The sequence below is a fragment of the Spinacia oleracea genome, chromosome 3 (assembly GCF_020520425.1).
Source record: "Spinacia oleracea cultivar Varoflay chromosome 3, BTI_SOV_V1, whole genome shotgun sequence".
Classification (NCBI taxonomy): Eukaryota; Viridiplantae; Streptophyta; class Magnoliopsida; order Caryophyllales; family Amaranthaceae; genus Spinacia; species Spinacia oleracea.
Genome location: NC_079489.1, coordinates 3,191,759 through 3,212,065, shown reverse-complemented (window position 1 = coordinate 3,212,065; position 20,307 = coordinate 3,191,759). Strand labels below are relative to the sequence as shown.

At 37.9% G+C, this 20,307-nt stretch overlaps 3 protein-coding genes across 5 annotated transcripts; 2 read left to right on the top strand and 1 right to left on the bottom strand.

Annotated features, from left to right (window-relative positions):
* Nucleotides 1–328: 328 nt before the first annotated feature.
* Nucleotides 329–3,244, bottom strand: LOC110784125 (probable receptor-like protein kinase At5g24010). The gene has a single exon (XM_021988538.2). The coding sequence runs from the start codon at nt 2,988–2,990 to the stop codon at nt 510–512; it is 2,481 nt and encodes an 826-aa protein (XP_021844230.2). The 5' UTR covers nt 2,991–3,244; the 3' UTR covers nt 329–509.
* A 3,472-nt stretch (nt 3,245–6,716) lies between these two features.
* LOC110784126 (uncharacterized) lies at nt 6,717–11,065 on the top strand. 2 transcript variants are annotated; one of them, XM_021988539.2, is made up of 5 exons: nt 6,717–6,907; nt 8,635–8,728; nt 9,744–9,817; nt 9,900–10,026; nt 10,446–11,065. In XM_021988539.2, the coding sequence occupies exons 2-5, from the start codon at nt 8,714–8,716 to the stop codon at nt 10,716–10,718; spliced, it is 489 nt and encodes a 162-aa protein (XP_021844231.1). In that variant the 5' UTR covers nt 6,717–6,907; nt 8,635–8,713; the 3' UTR covers nt 10,719–11,065. The 2 variants fall into 2 exon arrangements, with proteins under 2 accessions (XP_021844231.1, XP_021844232.1); XM_021988540.2 differs by lacking the exons at nt 6,717–6,907; nt 8,635–8,728 and having other exon boundaries at nt 9,803–9,817; nt 10,435–11,065.
* A 1,285-nt stretch (nt 11,066–12,350) lies between these two features.
* On the top strand, nt 12,351–19,328 carry LOC110784127 (uncharacterized). 2 transcript variants are annotated; one of them, XM_021988542.2, is made up of 6 exons: nt 12,351–12,802; nt 13,527–13,753; nt 15,504–15,614; nt 16,276–16,428; nt 16,892–17,133; nt 18,679–19,328. In XM_021988542.2, the coding sequence occupies exons 1-6, from the start codon at nt 12,492–12,494 to the stop codon at nt 19,000–19,002; spliced, it is 1,368 nt and encodes a 455-aa protein (XP_021844234.1). In that variant the 5' UTR covers nt 12,351–12,491; the 3' UTR covers nt 19,003–19,328. The 2 variants fall into 2 exon arrangements, with proteins under 2 accessions (XP_021844234.1, XP_021844233.1); XM_021988541.2 differs by having other exon boundaries at nt 16,276–16,431.
* Nucleotides 19,329–20,307: the final 979 nt, after the last annotated feature.

Sequence of the window (20,307 nt, the reverse complement as noted above, 5' to 3'; positions counted from 1 at the left end):
AAGAATAGATTCTAGAACTTAGAGAACTGCAGATAATAAGCAAATTAGCACATCCATAGGCAAAACCATCTCTAGTACATTACTATGAAAATAGAACTACTCCTTCCGTTCTATTATGATGTTCCAGTTCACGTTTTTCACACTATTTATAACTGAAGAGAATTTTCTAAATTCCAATATATATAAAAAAAACAACATATTCATGTGATGATCTTTGATTGGTGAGTAAAATAAAAATATCAAAATTTTATAATTTTTAATATGTGTAATTATAGAGAAAAATGATTTAAAATGTGCATTGACAAACTTGAAAAAAGAAACTGGAACATCTATCATGAAACGGAGGAAATATTCCATATATAAGTGGAAACAATGACCAAAAAATGCAAATCAAAACCCTAAATCAAATTTCAAAGAAGGGTATGAAATTTCAGATGATTACCAATAATATACAGTGCTGAAGAACATCAACTAACTAGGACTTGATTAACCAACCACATTGTAGTAGACTATCTGCCTTCATTAGTCACTAATTGAGAGAAAACATCACTAGTTGACTTACATAAATTCTCATCAGTTATATCCTCAATAGGAATAACAACATTACCAGAATCACGAGGAACAATTCTCGTTCCTGAAATCTCTGAAGTAAACGTAACACTTGATGTATCATTTGTATCCATTGTCGTTTGACCTTCTTGAAGTTGCAATGCATACTCCAAGTTCCAAAGAACATCACCCATTGTCGGCCTATCAACACCGTATTCAGCTAAACATTTCTGTGCTGTATCTCCGAATTTTTTCAAAGAGTTCGGTTTGATCTGATCTTTTAGATTGGGATCGATAATTTCTTCTAGAAGCCCTTGTGTTTGAAACTCTAACGCCCATTCGGCTAAATTTACTTGTTCCCGTGTGAGTTGAGGATCAACTGCAGGTCTAGCACAAAGAACTTCAAGCAACACAACACCAAAAGAGTAAACATCTGATTTATCAGTGAGTTGCTGTCTTCTGAAGTATTCCGGGTCAAGATACCCAAAACTACCCTTTACACCGGTGCTGACATGGGTTTGATCAAGAAGCGGGCCGGATCTTGAAAGCCCGAAATCTGCCACTTTGGCAACGAAACTTTCATCGAGTAAAATGTTGGTGGATTTAACATCTCGATGTATGATTCCGTGAGCAAAACCGGTATGAAGGTAATGAAGACCCCGAGCTGCACCAATGCAGATATCAAGCCTCTGTTTCCACGATAATGGTGGTGTTTTACCACCGTATAGGTGCTTTTTCAACGGCCCTTTTTCTACGTACTCATATGCTAGGATCATTTCCGACTGTTCTTCACAGTAGCCCACCATTGCCACGAGGTGGCGGTGTCTGATTTTTGATAAAACGGATATTTCAGTCTGAAACTCGGGTAAACCCTGTCTTGACCCGGGCATGCCCCGTTTCACAGCAACTTTAGTACCATCTCTAAGAACACCTTTGAACACCATCCCAAATCCGCCTGTACCAACAATCAAACTCCTGTCAAAATTGTTTGTTGCAAATTGTATTTCCTCAAACGGGATTTTCAATCCGGTTCTGTGGGGTGAAGTACTACTTTCTGTAACTCTACTATACATGCTACCCGTTGGGCGTAAGGTAGTCCAACCTGCACTTTCTGATGCAGGTTTCGGTTTCTTCTTCCTGCATTTTAGTGCAACAAAAACAACCACCAACACGAAGCTCAAAACAGCAACACCACCAAGAACACAACCCAAAACCACCCACATATTCTTGGGCCCGGACCTGGGCCCGGTAACCTTGCTGTTCACTATCTTCATAATCTCAACTCCATTCAAGATAGCATTCTTCTTCAAAGAAGTACTCAACGAAGACGGCCCAACGCTAACCTGAATAGGGCCCGAATGGTCCATTCGCACAACGTAATCAAGGTAATAAGGAGAAGCAAGCGAATGATACGTAACTGCCGACAAATCAAGGTCTTTATATGCCATCATTCCATTGATAAACACATTGAAATAGAGCTGATTAAGCCCAATACTAACAATATCACAGAAATGCAGCCTCACAAGGTACATTACATGATCAATCACAGGAAAATTCCAGGTTATGTTGAAATCTGAATAACCTGTCATGTTATTCTGATTCATAACTTGTGCTGTCATGTATACATTATCAGGTGCAATCTCTCTACTATCACCATTAACTTTGTAATTAGGAGCATGATTTGTGCTCAATCTTTTAGCAGCAGATTGTAAAACCAGATAATCATCATCTGGAATCCAAGTTCTCCAAAGGGTATCATTAAAAGGGGTTAACTTCAATCCACCTACATTAACCCTAAAAACAGGCTCTAAAATTTCTGAAGACATGTTTTTATACTCTTTAACACCATAATTACCAAGAGACATCACCCCAAAATCGAGGATTAAATTCTCAGGAGCTGAAATCACCTCAATTGCGTTGACAAACCCGAGCCCGGTTGGGCCACCATCTGGGTTAAACTCAATTCCAAGCTTATCAGAGTTTACCCTAATTATGAACTCCCTTAAAAACAACTTTGAAGGTCTGAACCCATGAAACAGTGAATACCCATTTGCAGAAACACTAAAAATTGCAGAACTTAGATTATATTTCTCAGAATTGAAAGGCGAGAAATGAAGACGTACCAAATGAATTCCCCTTGTTTTGATGCTGAATTCATAAGTTGTTCTGGAACCACCTAAGAACACCCTAGCTGTGCTGTAAATTGAGGGTGAATTTGAAGATGGGTTTGGGTTGGAAACCGAAATTGGTGATGATTTAGCTGAAGAATCAACTGAAGCGAATCTGGGTTTTGTTAAATCTCCAACAAAAACACGGTTTTCAACTGAAATTTCCGAGTTTGAACCACAGTTTAAGAGGTAATTATCAGGTGGGTTAAAAGAAGAAGCAGAAAAATTGATCATTAAACAGAAGATTAACAGAGAAAAGAGAGAATCCATCATCTGGGTATCTATTTTTGTTGCTGAATTTTACAGAAAATTGTGTCATTTAGTTTAATTTTTCACTTTATCTTATCAAATTATGGGCACTGTTCAGAGTGAGTGTGATTGCAGATTGTAAAGTTTTGGAAAAAATGGGGAATTTTTATATTAATTTGACAAAAAAGAAGAATTAGGACCGTTGGTGTTCACATGGAATGATGGATTGTGGATTAATAGTGAAATTGAAATTGTTTTGTGCAATGTTTTGGGAATTGGGGGGCCCAAAATACCACTTTGTCAAATTTCTTTCCCATTTTTCTATTTGAATGAATGAAATTTTTTGGATTCTGACATCTTGACTTTTAGGGTTTTGGATCATATGTCAGAGATTATGTACACATTATGTTTTCTAATCGGATTGATGAAGGGTAATGACTAATGAGTAAAAGATGATACTGGGTCGGGTAGACACAGCACGTCACGGTCTAGCACGGTTTGATACGGGCATGAAAAAAGTATGGTCTGATACGAGCACGAAGTCGTGGGTTAGGCTTTGGCAGCATTTTCTTTTAAGAAAAAAATATGATAAGACACGACTGTACACGACAAAACACGTTAAATTTATTGAAATTGAGCATAGACATAACTGTCAGGCCCGACCCCTACGAGGGTGTGTGGGCTTGGAATGCACTTGAGCTGCTTTTTGAAGTTTTCGGCATAGCAAGTGGGCTTGACATGTCACTTGCATCCTTATTTCACCCATACCAAGACCAAACAAGAGTCTTGCAATATGAGTTAATTTGTATTTTCAAGACCAACTTTGAGACTCATGATAGTCTTGCACTAGCTTTATTATTGCGCAAAACTACCTAAAGTATTGCACCAAGACTCCTTCCAAGGCTTGGGAAAAACACAATGATATAAACGATGTGTAGGATTGTAGGAGCCCACTTGAGTTATATTTGTAAACCAGAGAATCTTTATTTCATCTTTCTATATGGAATACGCAATATTCACACTCGCATCTAACATGATGTGCGTAAAAATTGAAAATTATACGTAAAAATTGAATATTAAAGGGTGGGGATGGAGATGGAGATGGAGATGGAGATGGTTAAAAAAGAAAAATTTAATCATCACACATTTTGATTATTTTATTAGATATTACTAGTACACTATTTAACAATCATACTCCCCATTAGCTAAGTTATCTTGCTATGAATTGAAAGCCCATAATCTAACCTATAAATAAATAGTTAGTTGTAAAAAGTTTGGAAACATGATTAGAAGATATAATAACCCTAAAATGTAAAGCAATAACACTAAGAACGGAAGAAGGTGGGGTAGAGCTTTTTCTTAATTTCATTACCTATCTTTTTGGTGAGTCTTGAAGTTGGCCGGTAACCCCATATAAGTAAAAATGCTAGTTTAAAATCTAAATGATTGGGATAATAAAGTTAGAAGATGATTACTAATAATAACATATAATGATGCTTTGATATTGATCCTCAATTCGTTTCAACAGTAGAGAGTAGAAATTGTCATATTACATGTTTTCTTTTAAAAAAATATTGATTGGTAATATGATAAAGAATTTTTTCTTACAAGTGCTTGTAAAAGATAGTCTAATGATTTACTAATTGTCAGATCACATGTTATGTCATTCATCTCCTACCCAATTGACATATTATTAGTCATAGCTAAAATTTAAGTAAGTGTCAGGCGGTCTGATAGGAGACTATCTGAAAAATGTTATATGAGTAACTTCTATAAGAAAAAACGTTATTTGGGGTCTTGTTATGATTTCATCTCGATCAACTCAACAAGAGTAGTTTTTATTATACACAATGTTATACATACCTTGCTTGGTGTGCCCGTTTCTATATTTTTGCCAAGTTGCTCATTTAAAGGGTAAATTAGCAAAAATAAACCCCCTACTCATATCTTATAAGATACAACCAGTTGTACCATGCATAATGATCAACGAGTAATTAAAGAATATTATAACTTTATAATTTTACTAATATACAATTAGTGATGTTAATGATATATAATATGCATTAAGAAATGGGCAAAAAGAAAAAGGGAAGAATGGTATATGATGTGATAGGTCACTCAATAATGCATATGTTAGCTAAAAAAGTGGGCACATCCAATACTTCCACCGGGAAATAGCATTAGCTAGAGCACTACATAAAGTAACGACGAATCTGATTGAACTTTCAATATGCTTTTGATGCTCATTTTGCTAATGACAACCCTCAATTAGTTGGAATGCACTATTTTAAACTACTCCAATAGTCCAATACCTTAAAGCCTTAAGGGGTGTTTGGGGATTTATAGGAATATAAAAAGACTTTACCAAAGTATTCGTATAGAAAATGGGTACAGAAAATGGGTAAGTATGATAAGAATAGAAAAACCAGGTGTGTCTTGGCCTAGTGGAAAAGATTCCTCCTTTCAACCAAAAGGTTGGGGGTTCAATCTCCACTAGGGGCACTTTGAGGGAGGGTTCCCCTTATCACTCGCCCCACTCTCAAAGTGTCTAGCCTGCTAACCCGGGTGGGTTGACCCTTGCGGGGTTCCGACCCAGTAGGGCTATTCATCTTACCTTGCAAAAAAAAAAAAAATAAATAAATGATAAAAATAGAAAAATGTTTATCACATGATTCATAATCTTATTACAATACTCCAACATTCATTGATGGAGATTTATTATTTTACCAAATTGGAGTTTAGGCTAGGTGTCCGCATGTGTGACGTTTGAATCCCCGAGCCTTGATTTAGGTAACCTACTTCCGTAATTGTACAAGCATTGAATATAGAGCTATATTTAGAGAAATAACACGCAATGATACTAACCTGCAACGAGATATATGTATTCGTATCACACAAACTTAGCAAGCTTCACATTATACGTTGTGCCATAGCATTGGAGAAAATGCCAACGCGTCACCAACTCCCCCGCCTAATCCATAAACGCCCTCGTGTGACGTTCAAAGGCTTGATACTCGTTGCTTCCTATCACAACATATTGCTCATGCCGATCTCGTACAACACAAAGTAACGTGCTTTCACTGTACTCGCCCTACGTTTAGTTATGATATTGCCATATTGGCACAAAGAATCCCACTCCTTAACACCAGAGATGTCTCCTCTTCATCTGTTGCACGCATTGTCTTGATTGCTCAATATATACGCCCCCTTCAACGTTAATTTTCCATGTTGCAGTGAAAAACATACACCTTAGTCCCACCTAGAGGAGCTCCTCTACCGTAGTGAGCTTCCTCGCCTACTCCCATGGTTAGTGCACCACCCACGCTCCAAATGAAGCCCCACTAGAGCATCAGTTTTGGATGCCCTTTATACCCGCACCATAACAAATCTTGATGACCTCGCGGGGTTTGTCATCATAGTTGGTTGTTGCTTAAACCGTCCGTACAACGTCTAAATCCTCAAAACTGGATCCTGGCCAACCTGCCCCATATGCCCAACAAGAAAATAACATAGTTATGCTTAAGAAAATAACATAGTTATGCTTAAGAAAATATCACACAATGACATTAACCTACACAAAGACACATGCATCATATAAGTAATACTATTAACTTGTAGTGCCATAATATCGGGGAACATAACACGTGACAACATGCTTTATCGTACCGAGTCAGATGGCCCACCGGCCCACCTTACTATCCCATCCCAGCCGGGTAGCCTTACTGACCCTATTCGTATTACCCACCGGGCCACCGGTTCAAGACGCTAATTTCACATTCCAACTCCCAATTCCAAACCAGAGTTTGAGAGAGAGAGAGAGAGAAGTATCAATTGGCGGAGCTTCAAAGTTCAAACCCTTGAATCACCGTACTTTCTGGGTTTTTCTGTACCAAAATCACATCTTTAGTTGCAATCTATGTTGTCGGAGCTCAGTTACTAAGGTATCTCTTCTCTGTAATCTGTTTTTATTGAATGAACTTTGGTTAATCATACCCATTTTCCGAATATGAGTAACATTGAATCGCTGTTTTTATGATTGAACTTAGGGTTTAGTTTGATTTTCTAGGGTTTGATGTATCAATTTTGTTTGTTGATTGATTTTGATATATTTAGTGATTAAATTTGTTTATGAACTCTTTTGATTTATCTGCGCTATGTTTTAGGGTTTGTTGATGTTGTTATATGGAACTGAATTGTTCATTTGTATCAGACCTATCATTGAGTAGCTTTGAATTATCACAAATTGTTGCGGTAGTAGTTTCTTCATGGTAAGTTTGTATCAACTATGTTAATTAATCCTTCACCTCATATAATGTGTTCGCTTACTCGGGTCCGAGCAAGAACATTTGGATGAGTTATGGTTCTTAGATAGTTTATATATGTGCAATCAAGCATAATTTTGAAATAGATAGGACCAACCCTCATAGCAAAACCAGCAGGAAATCTTGAATTAGTTGGTGTGTAAAAGTTACTTAAGTTTTAGAAACAGGCTTTGAGCTAGTTGGCAATTGGCATGCTATAGTGGTGATAATGGTGGATTGAGATTGAGGTTGAGGTGAGTATGCAACATTGGTGGTGATCTTGGGGATCTGGGGTATTCAGTGGGTTTATGAGATAGGTTTAGTGACAAGGACTAGGAGATCTTAGCGATGGGGTAAGGATATGTGTACATATTGCCATTTAGGTGGTTATTTGATCGACAAAGTAAATGTCTAGGGTTTTTGTACTTGTTGGGCAATGGAAACTACTGAAGGGTTGAGCTGTTTCATTGAAATTAAGGAGGAATAGAAGTTGTGAATATACTAGGAAATTTTTAATTTCACCGGAATTAGGGGAGTGTGTGCGTATCCTGGTGCTAGATTAGCAGAATCTCAGGCTGTCAGCCAAAGAATTATGGGAAGTAGGCGCTTGCCGAATCCCGCCTGTTATGCTAATATTTATGGGCGATTGAAACAAAAATGGAAATGCTTCGATGCGCTGCTTTGAAATAGACAGTAAATCTAGTTGTGTAGGCAGCTTCCTGGGATATACCAAGTTATTACCAACTAACCTCTCACATCCCTTATTTATAATAAATCTTACTTGTATTTGATATAGTGGTCACCGGGCAAAGTTAAATCTTGAGCACAGTTTAAAAGATTGCTGGGCGATTAACCCCTGATTGAATTGATTGCTTTTATAATTAAATGGGTTCCTCACTTCCTTGACTTCCTCTTGCGCCTACCCTGCGTCTCTGTATTAGCCTGTGGTTCTTTTCGACTTCCTTTCCAAAAGGTTTGCTTCTTGCTTAGTAAGGGCATAGTGAACTGGAGTTCTACAGGGCTCAATCCAGCAATTTTAGATTCTAGCTTTTGTGTGCGTGAATTAACTCAATTCTTTGAATTATATTCCGAGTTGACTGTGGTTCAGAACTCCAGATAAATAGGACTATACATATTTCTTTGTCCCCAAAACCAATATTTAAAAGCTCTGCTATCTGTGCATTAATGGTGGGAGAAACTACTTTTTTTTTTTTTTTTTTTTTTTTTTTCCCGTAGACTTTCTCCATGTTTATATGCTTCTAATTTCTCTATCATCGTTTTCTTTCTCAACGTAATCTTTCTTTCTTTCTTACTTGATTGTCGTAAGGGCACTTTTATTGATCAGAATTTGAATTATTCCAATGCAGTTAACGAGAGATAGTGATGTGCTGGATCATATTAATTGCTAATTTTGCGGGTATCATTGCTTGATCATCATCAAATTCAATGTCCAAGATTATGGTAATGCATCATCCATTTTTACATGTATCTTATAGCTTTGTCTAACTGTGATAAAATTTCTTTTTGGTAAACTTTAGTGGCCCTGATTTTATGAACTGTGGACCACTGTAGAATAATGTGAGATGAAATGCCGTTATTGATGTCATTGTATAACATGCTTTGTCTTCCTTTGGTTCACGGTTGCACTTCACCCCTGTATTGTTATCTGTGTGAGTTCCTATCTGTCACTGTCTGCTAAGGCTAGGAAGAATTGTTTGATTTAGATTTCTTCAGCATATAAATTCTTTCTGTAGACAGATAGGAAACAACTTTTGTTCCCTTGGAGTCATTTAGGATATCAGAGCATACCTTCATTCTTGGTGGTTTCAAAGGTTCACATTCATCTCGCCGGCGAGAATTTACATCCTACTGATTATATTATTATATCTCTGTCTCATCTCCTTCCATAAATTTTCCTAGAATCCTAGTTCTATTATTGGTCATCGATTTTGTCAGAATTTCGGTTGGTTAATAAAACTTTAGTATCACAAAAGCAGGACTACATTAAGATATCCTACAAGGTCCGATCAAAACAAAGGCAGAGTTATAGAAATAGTAGCTCACATTTACCTTGGGGATCGAAAAACTGGACTGGGAATATTTTTATAGGAACATAGGATAGATTCAAGGGGGTAATGTTTTACGCTTTTAATTAAGGCACCAGCTTTTCCTACCCAAGTAACTGTTTTTCACTTGAACCTTATGGCAGAGCATAGTACAGACTGCCAAGAGTAGAATGTGGGTATAATAGGGGAACCCCCTTTTTGTTTCTTTCAAAGTCTGAGCATCTCAAAACAGCTAGTTAAACGCTTAGACCATCTTATTTTGGTATAAGAGGTCATGCTACACCGTCATATTGAGTATTATTAAGGCCTTTTGTTGACAGTATTGCTAATCTGATTAGTTTGTATAAAAGAGTCCACACTTGAGACTCTAGTACCATTTAAAGAAATGTCTTTGGTGTTTGTATGTACAGGATCTAAATGGTGTGAGTGACGAGACATCTAACAGAAGGATTTACGTTGGTAACATTGATCATAGAATTTCCGAGTAAGTATTATGCATAATAAAATAAAAATTAAATCCCCCCCCTACATTTTCTGCCCTTGTGACACGGTCTTTCTCATTTAAGGGCCACTCTCCTAAAGATGTTCTCTCCATATGGAAAAATTGAATCTGAGGACTTCTTGTTGCACACCCGAGGACCAAAGCGAGGAGAACCACGTGGCTTTGCTTTTGTCCAATATAGCACCAAAGAGGTAAGTTGCTTATATATTGAATCCCGTTCGCAGACGTAGTTCCTTTTTTTCACTATTAGGTTCCGTTTGGTAGGGTGTAAAACGTTTTCATGGAAAATGAATTTTCCCTTTTCAATCATTTTACGTTGTTTGGTTTGACAAGAGATGAAAAATAATTTTCCATAACTTCTTCAAAGGTGGAAAAACCTTTTCCATTTGAATGGGAGTTTCCTCCTCACCTCCCTCTCCCTTTTTCCCCTCAATCTTCACCATCTTCTCCCATTTTCTTTTAGGAACCAAACAAAGGAAAACTAGTTTGGAATTTTGTTTTCCCTTGGAAAATCATTTTACACTGAAAGCGTTTTACACCAAACCAAACGGAGCGAAGACAACAAATCAAAAACCAATTTCTTACATTCTTCATTGAAGTGAGCATGCAGGAAGCTAGACTAGCCAAGGAGAAGATGCACGGGAGGCTGGCTTGTGGACGACCTTTGGTTATACGCCTTGCTAGTGAGAAATCTGCTGCAGAAACAGCTGAAAATTCATCTAAAGTTGCCGGAGTTGTCAGCAGATCAACCCATTCCGGCAGCTCTTCTGGACAAATGAGCCGAAGTGCAAAAATTGCCGCAATCAAAAACAAATTGAAGCTATTGGAAGAAGATGGCAACAGAGCAAAGAAGCAAAAGCAGGTTGAGCACATTTCATCATAGCTCTTTAACATTGGTTTTTTTTTATTTATCTTCCACCGTTTCAGTTGGAGCGATAATAGCAGCATTTATGTGCTCTGCTCAGTTGATGATTATGACAGTGTGACGGTGTTTATGCACCTTGCCGTTTCTATTGGTAAATTAGAAATTGTTTTGGTGAATTCTTACTTGCATTTGCGTGGCGAGCACATGTATCGGCCAGACACTTAAAAATGGGCCGGGTCCAACCGGGTCGGGCCGGGTCCTGGACCCTTGCCCATCCCTATGTATCGTGCATTATATACATCCTTTAAGTGGGAATGAATGCTCTAATGCTAGAAATCAAGTTTTATGAAAGATTTGGTTTGCAATTTTGCATGGGTGTTTGAAAATACGAAATGGAACTTTGAAACTTCTGATTATCCTTGAGATTTTTTGGGAATAAATATGCATTGGAGGTGATTAATCTGTTGGAGTACGATTCGTACGAGGTGGAGATACTGAAAAATAAACGGACTTCTTCACCAAATTGACTGAAGCTATTTTTTGAAGCTTTTCTATGTTTCCACCCTCACAATAGTTCATGTAAAAAGAGCAACATTTTTTTGTGACTTTGTTGTTTAGAATCAAAGATCTCTCAAGTCATATCATGTACACGAGATTTTGCGATCCAAATATAATCTTATGAGTTTTTTTTAGGGAAACGTTAGGCAAATATATTATTGCAAACCAAGGTCCACCAAAGTAGTGATACTGCAAAGTGTTCATACACCCCGAACTATTATGTTTCTGCATGTTATGTTATATTTGTGTCTTGATCATTCCTCGTGTATTTTGGTACTACAAAGTGTTGCTTAACAATTAAAGAGAGAGAAAGTCAAGCGGTGGTGGCAGTTGACAACGTGCAGGTAAGGGTTCGCTTGGTTTATCTTGCAAGTTCATTCGGGATGTGGTGTATCCTTTGCCAGCCATGTGGTATAGCCACTTTTAGCATGCGGCTGGTTGTAATTTGCTTTGTTTAAATTCATAGATTAGGTTGCAATCTTTTCGTTGAATGAACTTCTTGTAAAAAAAAACTTAAAATAATTAAAGGGTGAGATTCCAAACGAGACCAGATGAAAAGTTTTATAACATTTTGGTTTACATGACGTTGGAGGTGGGCACGTGTCGGGTGCCTTGTGCCCTAACAAGCTAAAGGAAAAGTTGTGTAGTACCGTGCTTGTGCCTCTCTTCCACAAATGAGATCCATGCACAACTCGTCCCACGTGTCGTGCTACGCCAGATCGTGCCGTGCTAACAAACCCTCTTGTTGATTTTAAGATTTTTTTTTGTTAAAAATTAAGTGTTCCGACACGCGGGACGACTCATCGTGCTCGCGCCACGTGTCGTGCTGTGTCGGACCGTGCCGTGCTAACAGACCCTCTTATTGATTTTAAGATTTTTTGTTACAAAATAAGTGTTCTGACATGCGGGACGACCCATCATGCTCGCGCCATCTTTACAAAATGAACTCCATACACGACCCATTGTCCATCGTCGTGTCTCGTACCGTGTTAGGTTTACAATTTCGTGCCAGGCTCGGTCAGCCCACGTGTTGGCCCGGCCCATGCCCAGCTTCACACAATCACACGACATAAACAAGTGGAGTAACCGAGTAACAAAGAAACGGCAGTCAGAGGGACTGAAGGAGTTCATTACTTCATCACTTCACTAGTTCATAGTCAACGCCTCATCAGAATTCCGATTTCTTTGCCACCTATAGATTAGGCTTACTACTCCGCCGACCTTCCTCCGGCAATGCTGTTGAATTTCCCATCGGCGGTTTCCTCACCGCCGCAAAAATCGCTATACACATCGCCGGCGGCGACCCTCCGGCGTCAAATTCCATTCTCGCGGAGAAACTTGTCGACATCAAACTCCGAATTCTACGGGAAAAGCCACATTCTCAACCACCGCGAGCTGGTGAATTTCCCAGTATTTCCGAAAAGGTTCAGTCCGGTCAAACCTTTGACCACCGTGAGATCATCGTTGTCGTCGCCGATCATATCTCCGACCGATTCATGGGGCACCTGGACTGTTCTCTTCGCCGTCTCCGCTTTCGGTTTCTGGTTTGTTTACTCTCTCTCCTTGTTTAGTGATTTTGGCAATAAAATTGAGTTTTTCCAGTATTTGATTGAACACTCCTTTGCTTTGATTTTGAAATCAAAGTGTATGATGAAGAAGTAAGATTGTTTGAATTTGCTGCATTTTGTTTCTGTGTAAATTGGAATTGCTGAAATTAGTCTACAATGTGCATCCGCAATTTGGATTATACATCATATATTGATGCGCATCCTAGTCTCGGATGAACTTATAGTTCAGAATCAATGATCATATTGTTCAAAGATTACAAATTTCTTTTGTTATCTTCACAAATTTTAAACTAGATAGTTCAGTTTTGCTGCTGAAGTAAAACAATAACTATTGTCTGTTCATAATTTTTGAACTAAATGGATTATATGTTCATAATCTTTGAACTATATGAATTATAGGTTTGTAATCTTTGAATGATATTGTAATCCAAGATCAGGATACACATCCTAATCTCGAGACCAGAATACGATTTTTAGATGTAAAGGGTACTCCCACAGTTCCTAAATATCCACCATTCTATTTCGGACGTTTCCTAATAACTAATAAGTGCGTTGTTTCTATCTTTGGACATGCATTTTTCCGACTTTTCCATAATTCTTAATTACCGTGAATTCGCTCAAAGTGGACACTTATTTAGGAACGGAGGGAGTAATTGTTGACAATGGACTGCAATGTTAATTTTTTTTGTTATGGTTTCAGGTCAGAGAAGACCAAAATAGGGAGTGCCCTGAGTGGTCCTTTGGTTGCTACACTAGTTGGGCTTGCAGCGAGTAATTTGGGGATTATTGCTTCTGAAGCGAAAGCATATTCAGTCGTCATGGAGTTTCTGCTCCCGTTAGCTGTCCCGTTGCTGTTATATAGAGCAGATATACGCCGTGTGATAAAATCTACTGGAAAATTGCTCTTGGCATTCTTGATTGGATCAGGTAGCACTCTTTAGATGTTTTTGAATTGTTACTCTCAAATCTCAATAAAACGTCTTTTGGTACTGGACAATTGTTTGGCCTTTTTAAGATATAGCTACGTTTAGTTTTTAAAATGTTCTTCAGTCCTTAGTAAAGTGGAACATTTGGCGCACCCGTACCTTAAGCATGCCCCTTTTGTACAACCGTTTCAGGACCCGGGAGTCAGGGAGTCTACTGGTTGCCTGAAACTTGGTTAGTTCGTGTTAAATTTTCTTTGAATGGAGATGTTGGTTAAACGCGAATGCATTGCATCTGAGATTTGAGATCTCCAGGAACAAAGACATGGAAGAAGCTCTCAGCAGAGAAAAGACAAAAAGTTATCGGGAGATGGAATTAGGTTGCTGCAACCAGGAGGATGCTGCAGTAAGAAATAACTTTGAGAACATCATCTGAAATATATTGAAATTTTCCTTTCCGTAAGTTGGTAGGTTACTCCTACATGGCTGTTTATATAATTTTGATCCAAGTTGATTTCATATAGAGAAGTCATTTTAGTACGACTGTTCATTAATATCTCCTTCAACCACGAGTTCAAGATCTCGGGGAAGAGGATAATCATGGATGTTTAGTGGATTTTGGTGCTATAATTTACTTTAAGAGTGCATTATCTTTACCTTAAAATAAAAAAATCGTTCCAGGTCCAATAAATTCAGATAAGTTCCAGTTAGGTTCTTCGCTTAAAGATAACTAGATAAGTTGATGAGATAAGTTCAAGAGATTTCAGGCGAAGAGAACGGACCGGACCGTAAGCCATCTTGTAAAACATGAATTCTCTCGGAGTTCCTCTACTTGCTTTTTCAAACATCAGTAAGGTGTTAGTCTAAATGGTTTCTTAGATCACGAATTAAGTTGCTGCTTCAGTTTCTGCTACTTCATCTGAGGTCTTAAACCTGATGTTTGGTTATATCCCTTATATGTATCACCCAGAAGGTTCTAGACTTCTAGCTATCATGGAAACATTATTTTTGTTTGTTGTCTTTATCTGTAAATATGGTGAATATGCAAATATTTTCATGATTAGGCTTTGGTTACCCTGTAATTTACATTTCAAATGTTTCCTTGTTCTCAATGTTCACATCTGCCGTACCTCCTCTTGGAAAAAACAAGGGCATTTAATTAAGAACAAAAACGAAAGAAAGGAGCTTATTTCTCACACCCTCTTATTTATTCAAGAGCGGGGAAAAGATTGTGGAGAACATGATTCTTGTATGCTGTCTTTACTCTTTATCTTTAAATGTGGTGAATATGCAAACGTTTTCGTGCTTAGGCTTTGGTTACCCAGTGACTATCGTGTTATTTTTACTATAAAATAAATCCTACCTTGTTAATATTTTTGCTTGCCACTATTATTTGATTTTCTTTTGTGAGTTCCTAATGTGAGTAAATTTTTTGAAAGGTAATTTTTTATATAAAACGACATACTCCCCCGTCTCTTTTTGTTCTTCCTGTTTGGAATCTTTTTGTGAGACAAAAAAAGTCAACACCAGGAAGAACAAATAGAGACGGAGGGAGTACTTCGTATAAAGGTAGTTCTCCACAATTTTTCCTTTATCAACCATCCGATGGCATGCATTGAAATAAAATGAGTGTGAAAAAGTTATCTTTCTTTCAATTTTATTGAGGAATTTTCTCCGAATTGCGGGTCTACTTCCGAGTCTCCTATATTACTACATAGTTTTTATCAAGCTAAGTTCTCTTTTATTATATGTAGTTGCAACCACTGTTGGAACAGTTGTGGCTTTCTTTTTGGTGCCAATGCGATCTCTTGGAGGAGATGCATGGAAGATAGCTGCAGCTCTCATGGGTAGACATATTGGCGGAGGTAATGAATGGACTTTCTACTTTACTGGTGTTTGCTGTCTTGTCTTTCTAGTGATATTTGCTTGGACATATTCCTTTTTATGAAGATGCTTAAAGAACTTTCCTAAATGATGCAATTTGAATTGGATATTATAAATTTGTACCTTGAGTTTACTATTTCTCTTTAACTTTAAAGCTACTTTTTGGTTGGATTAAGAGGCCTATATGATTTTCGTTTTCGCCGGTTAACTGGCAGTATAATGTTTTAAAGACTAGAGTTTCTTACTTCGTATTTATCAAAGACTGAAGTTTTCTTGTCTGCTACAATCAACTTTAAGGATATTTATACTCCGTATTATTTACCTTCCTTTCACGACTTGTTCTCCTCATCTGATATGGTATGATTTTTCTAGTTTCTAGTCTGGTGTGGTCTGAATGTTTTCTGTGAGTGCTTTTTTTTAACCTTTTTTTGGACTGGTCTGAATGTTTTCTGTGAGTGCTTTTTACTTTTTCTGGTCTGGTCTGGTTTTTCTGGTCTAATCTAATAATCAATAAGGATAAGGTAAGGAGTTAGTGAGTTTCTTGTTGTGAAAATTGAATCTGATTGTTTTTTTTATCTTTGTATCTTTTGTCTCAAAGCTGTGAATCATAAATTCATAAGACCTTGTTTGTAATGAGTGCAGCTGTCAACTATGTTGCGATTGCGGAAGCTCTTGAGATCTCTCCTTCAGTGCTAACCGCCGGACTTGCCGCAGATAATGTTCTGTGCGCAGTATATTTTGCCACACTGTTCGCATTAGCTTCCAGAGTGCCACCAGAAGCCGAAGTATCAACAGGTGGTATGTAATCTGACAGTTAAGCATTAGTTATTCAATGGAACAAAGAGGCCCTTATTTATTCATCTTTCCTTTTACAAGGGATGTTTATCTGTGAAATAGCTTCACTTTTCTTCTCTGAGGGGAAAGCATCATTTAATTTCATATTTATTGTTATTTTGAAGATCATGATAATTAGGGCTGGCAATCCCTGACCCGACTCGAACCTGACCTGAAGTTACTGAGAGAAACCCGAACCCGACCTGAACCGAGCCCGAATGACCTTAAATCGATCCGATTTGACCCATTTATCATATTTTGTAGTAATATTAAGTTTTACAGTTTTTCTGATATTTTTCTGACACAACCCAAAATCGATCCGACACCAAACCGGAACCTGACCCATTGACCCGAATTGCCACCCCTCATTGATAATGTATAGTTGCTACCAAAGCTTTCTAAAGTGAAATTGCTCACTACACAGATGGCATGGCGGACATGAGTTCTGGTGATGGTGACAAGCTCCCTATTTTACAGTCTGCAACTGCTCTAGCAGTGTCATTTCTAATATGCAAAGCTGGAAGTTTTATTACCAAATATTACGGAATTAAGGGTGGTATGCTTCCTGCAATAACGGCAATCGTGGTTTGCTTGGCAACGGTTTTCCCGAAACAGTTTAGTCAGTTAGCGCCTTCTGGAGAAGTTATGGCTATGATTTTGATGCAGGTATTATGTTTCTGATTCGGTTGAATATGGTATTGTTTCCTTGTTGTGAGCTTATTCTGACAATCTGCTTAATTCCTTTTCAATGAATGTATTTATAAATGTGCATCATTTGATATTCATTCATTTGATTGAATAAAGTATCCTAACATGTTTTTAAGTTAATTAGATAAAATCAAAACATATCCATCATGGATAGTAGTGCTTACATCTGGTATCCCAGTTCTTGCTTCATAAGCCAAGATTTTTTTTGTTTCGATATATACTCCCTCATTGCAAAATCAGTTGTACTTGTCACATTATCCCCAGACCTAATAGAAAAGAATATGACATGATTTGACAAGATGACCCTTTGTTATAGTTAGGTAATTTCTGTCACCGCCGCTTCACTTAGTTTAAGTAGTGTCATTTGGGGAGATGTAATATAGAATCATTATATTAGGAAATAATTGTGTTTTTTATACTCCCTCCGTAGTCCGTACCAGTGTAAGAATTTGACGAACTCTCCTCATATTCAACTTATTTCCGTGATTCCTTGTCAATGTGAGTGCACTTTTATCCAATTAACTTAAAAGCATGTTAGTGTACTTATAGTTACTTCCAGTTAATAAAAAGTTCTATTAGCCCCTCCTTAATCCATGTATAACACTCTAAAACTCTACTCCTTACTTCTTATGCGATGGAGAGGATACTGATATCTAGTGTTGGGCACTTGTTGACCCTTGACTCCTATAATATGGCTCATTTAGATACATAGAGTGCAGATTAATCCTGCCATTAATTTGCAAAAATGAGCTGAGACCTGCCATTTCTGAAACCACTATTATCTAATTGCATATAACAGCAACACTGTTTAGATGCTTCTGTCTTAGTTTTCCTTGTTTCTTTTGTTAATTTTTGCACCTTTTTAGTCACATTATGTTAACTCTGGTCATAAATTAGATACGGCGTACAAGTTTTCGGCCTGTGATTGCTGTTATTCATGATGGCTCTTGATGTAACATATTGCTAATCTCACAACAAATCAACAAAACTCAAAATCTTTTATAAGTCCAGATAAGTTTTTAGTAGTGAAGAGAAGAGGCTTAGGCTTTGTTCTCTTCGTCTAGTCTGGTCTGGTCTGAATGTTTTTTGTTTTTCCTGGTGTGGTGTGTATTTTTCTGGCCTGGTCTATTTTGGTCTGATTTTTGAAAGAATAAGCAATAAGCAATAGGAATGAGGTGAAGGGAACAGAGCCTTAGTATCATCATAGCTGCTACCTCCAGAAAAAAAGAAGAGAATACAGTAAACAGCTCTATAGTTCCATTTGTAATTACGCGAGTATAAGACATGGTATGTGATTATACAGCTAGCTAAGCTGATGTTCTAAATCCTAGCTTAACCCTCCTACTAGTTTTTCAGTACAAACCCGACCTTGGATGGTAAAGGTTCTGATACAAACACATTTTTGTCCACCACTTTTGACGAGTCCAACCCTGCTGATTCCAGCGTTTCCAGGTAAACAAACATCATCTGACATCTAAAACATTTTCCTTGCTCTCGACACAGGTATTCTTCACCGTTGTAGGGGCGAGTGGTAACATTTGGAGCGTCATCAGCACCGCACCAAGTGTATTCTTGTTTTGCCTCGTCCAAATTTCCGTCCACCTCGGTCTGATTCTCGGATTAGGTAAACTGTTTGGGTTTGACCTAAAGATGTTGCTAATAGCCTCAAACGCCAATGTCGGGGGTCCCACAACAGCTTGCGGAATGGCAACTGCGAAAGAGTGGCATTCAATGGTAGTTCCTGGTATTCTTGCTGGTATTTTTGGTATCGCCATTGCAACTTTCCTAGGTTACGGATTTGGTACTAAGGTTCTTCAATTCATGTGAACATAATCACTTCCTCATGGCGAGTTCTTTGGTACAGTAATACAGTTTCAGACCGGGATTTTGGCAGGAGAAAAAGCTGTGAAATACTTCGTATTACATTATTCTGTTCAATGCATGAAGTATAATGTCTGTAATCTTACCTGTAATTTAGCATAGACCTAAATGGCTAAATTTGTCAAACTTTGTAACAATGTAATCTTAGTAATTCTTTATTAAGTTGGATTACAGTTCTGAAATAAGCTATGCAATTTTCTGACAAGTTGTCGAATTTCTAACAATGTAATGTTGGTAATTCTTTATTAAGTTGGATTATAGTTCTGAAATAAGTTTATGCAATTCTCTGATCAATTCCTTCTTACAGTCTCTCTAATATTTCTCTTGTATTATCTTTTATTTTCCATAGCTGTTGAAACCAGTCTCTCTAATATTCAGAGTCCTTTCTTAAATTAAAACAAAGGGTTTACCAAGAGTTTGTCAGTGTTAAGAAAATCTATGCAGTAAGGCCAGCCTTGATCAATTCCAGCTTCGTGTTCCTCGATGTTAAATACCCGAGCCAACACGTCGTTTGACACAGGAGGATTGGAACTAAACAGAGCAGCTGCAAGCTGTTGAGTGCCTGGTAGTTGGCTGTGGAAGGCAGCTAAAACAACAGTTGGATATTTGGAAGGGTTTTTCTGGAAAAGCGCTAAACCTAGATCTGATCAAATGACGGGCTGGGCCGCGGCCTTAAAAACCAGTCGAATGTGTCAGGCCACTAGGCCAGGCTGAACCTTGGGCCGATTTTGTGCGCCCAAAACTAGTTATTTGGGTCATTCCGAACCGGGTGAACTTTATAACTAAAATTGTGGTTTTAAGTTGTCCAAAACCCGCCAAAAAAGGACCGGGCCCATAAAACAAGCCTAATAATTCTGTCCAAAACCTCTTTGGAAAACAAATGCTTCACCAGCCTTAACCACCTTGAAAATGAGCTTATTCGCGGTGGTTATGAAACCAACGAACAATTCACCCTGATGAACATATATCATCTCAGTGGCGCGAGGATGAATGTGAGGTGGGTTTAGACCGTAGGGAGGTGTTAAGGCCCGAGATGTCCACGACATTTACTCCAGTGACTTTCGACCCAAGGAGTTTGCTTGTGATCTGACCTGGTTGTGCATTTCCGACGAAGAAAAAAGTCTTATGCTGTTATCATGCTAAGGATAAGCCATGCAAGAAGCCAAGAAACATGCCTTCCAAAATGGGATAAAAGTTCATATTTATCAAAGAACCCTTCCTCCCTCATAAACCAAGAAAAGAAAGTTAACT

Bases quoted from the DNA above. Each gene is read 5' to 3' on its own strand.
- LOC110784125 (XM_021988538.2), bottom strand. From the start codon at position 2,990: ATGATGGATTCTCTCTTTTCTCTGTTAATCTTCTGTTTAATGATCAAT.
- LOC110784126 (XM_021988539.2), top strand. The intron at 9,818-9,899 runs GTAAGTATTATG...TTCTCATTTAAG, and splicing joins ATTGATCATAGAATTTCCGA to GGCCACTCTCCTAAAGATGT. The intron at 10,027-10,445 runs GTAAGTTGCTTA...GTGAGCATGCAG, and splicing joins TCCAATATAGCACCAAAGAG to GAAGCTAGACTAGCCAAGGA.
- LOC110784127 (XM_021988541.2), top strand. From the start codon at position 12,492: ATGCTGTTGAATTTCCCATCGGCGGTTTCCTCACCGCCGCAAAAATCG. The intron at 15,615-16,275 runs GTAATGAATGGA...TAATGAGTGCAG, and splicing joins GGGTAGACATATTGGCGGAG to CTGTCAACTATGTTGCGATT. The intron at 17,134-18,678 runs GTATTATGTTTC...CTCTCGACACAG, and splicing joins TGGCTATGATTTTGATGCAG to GTATTCTTCACCGTTGTAGG.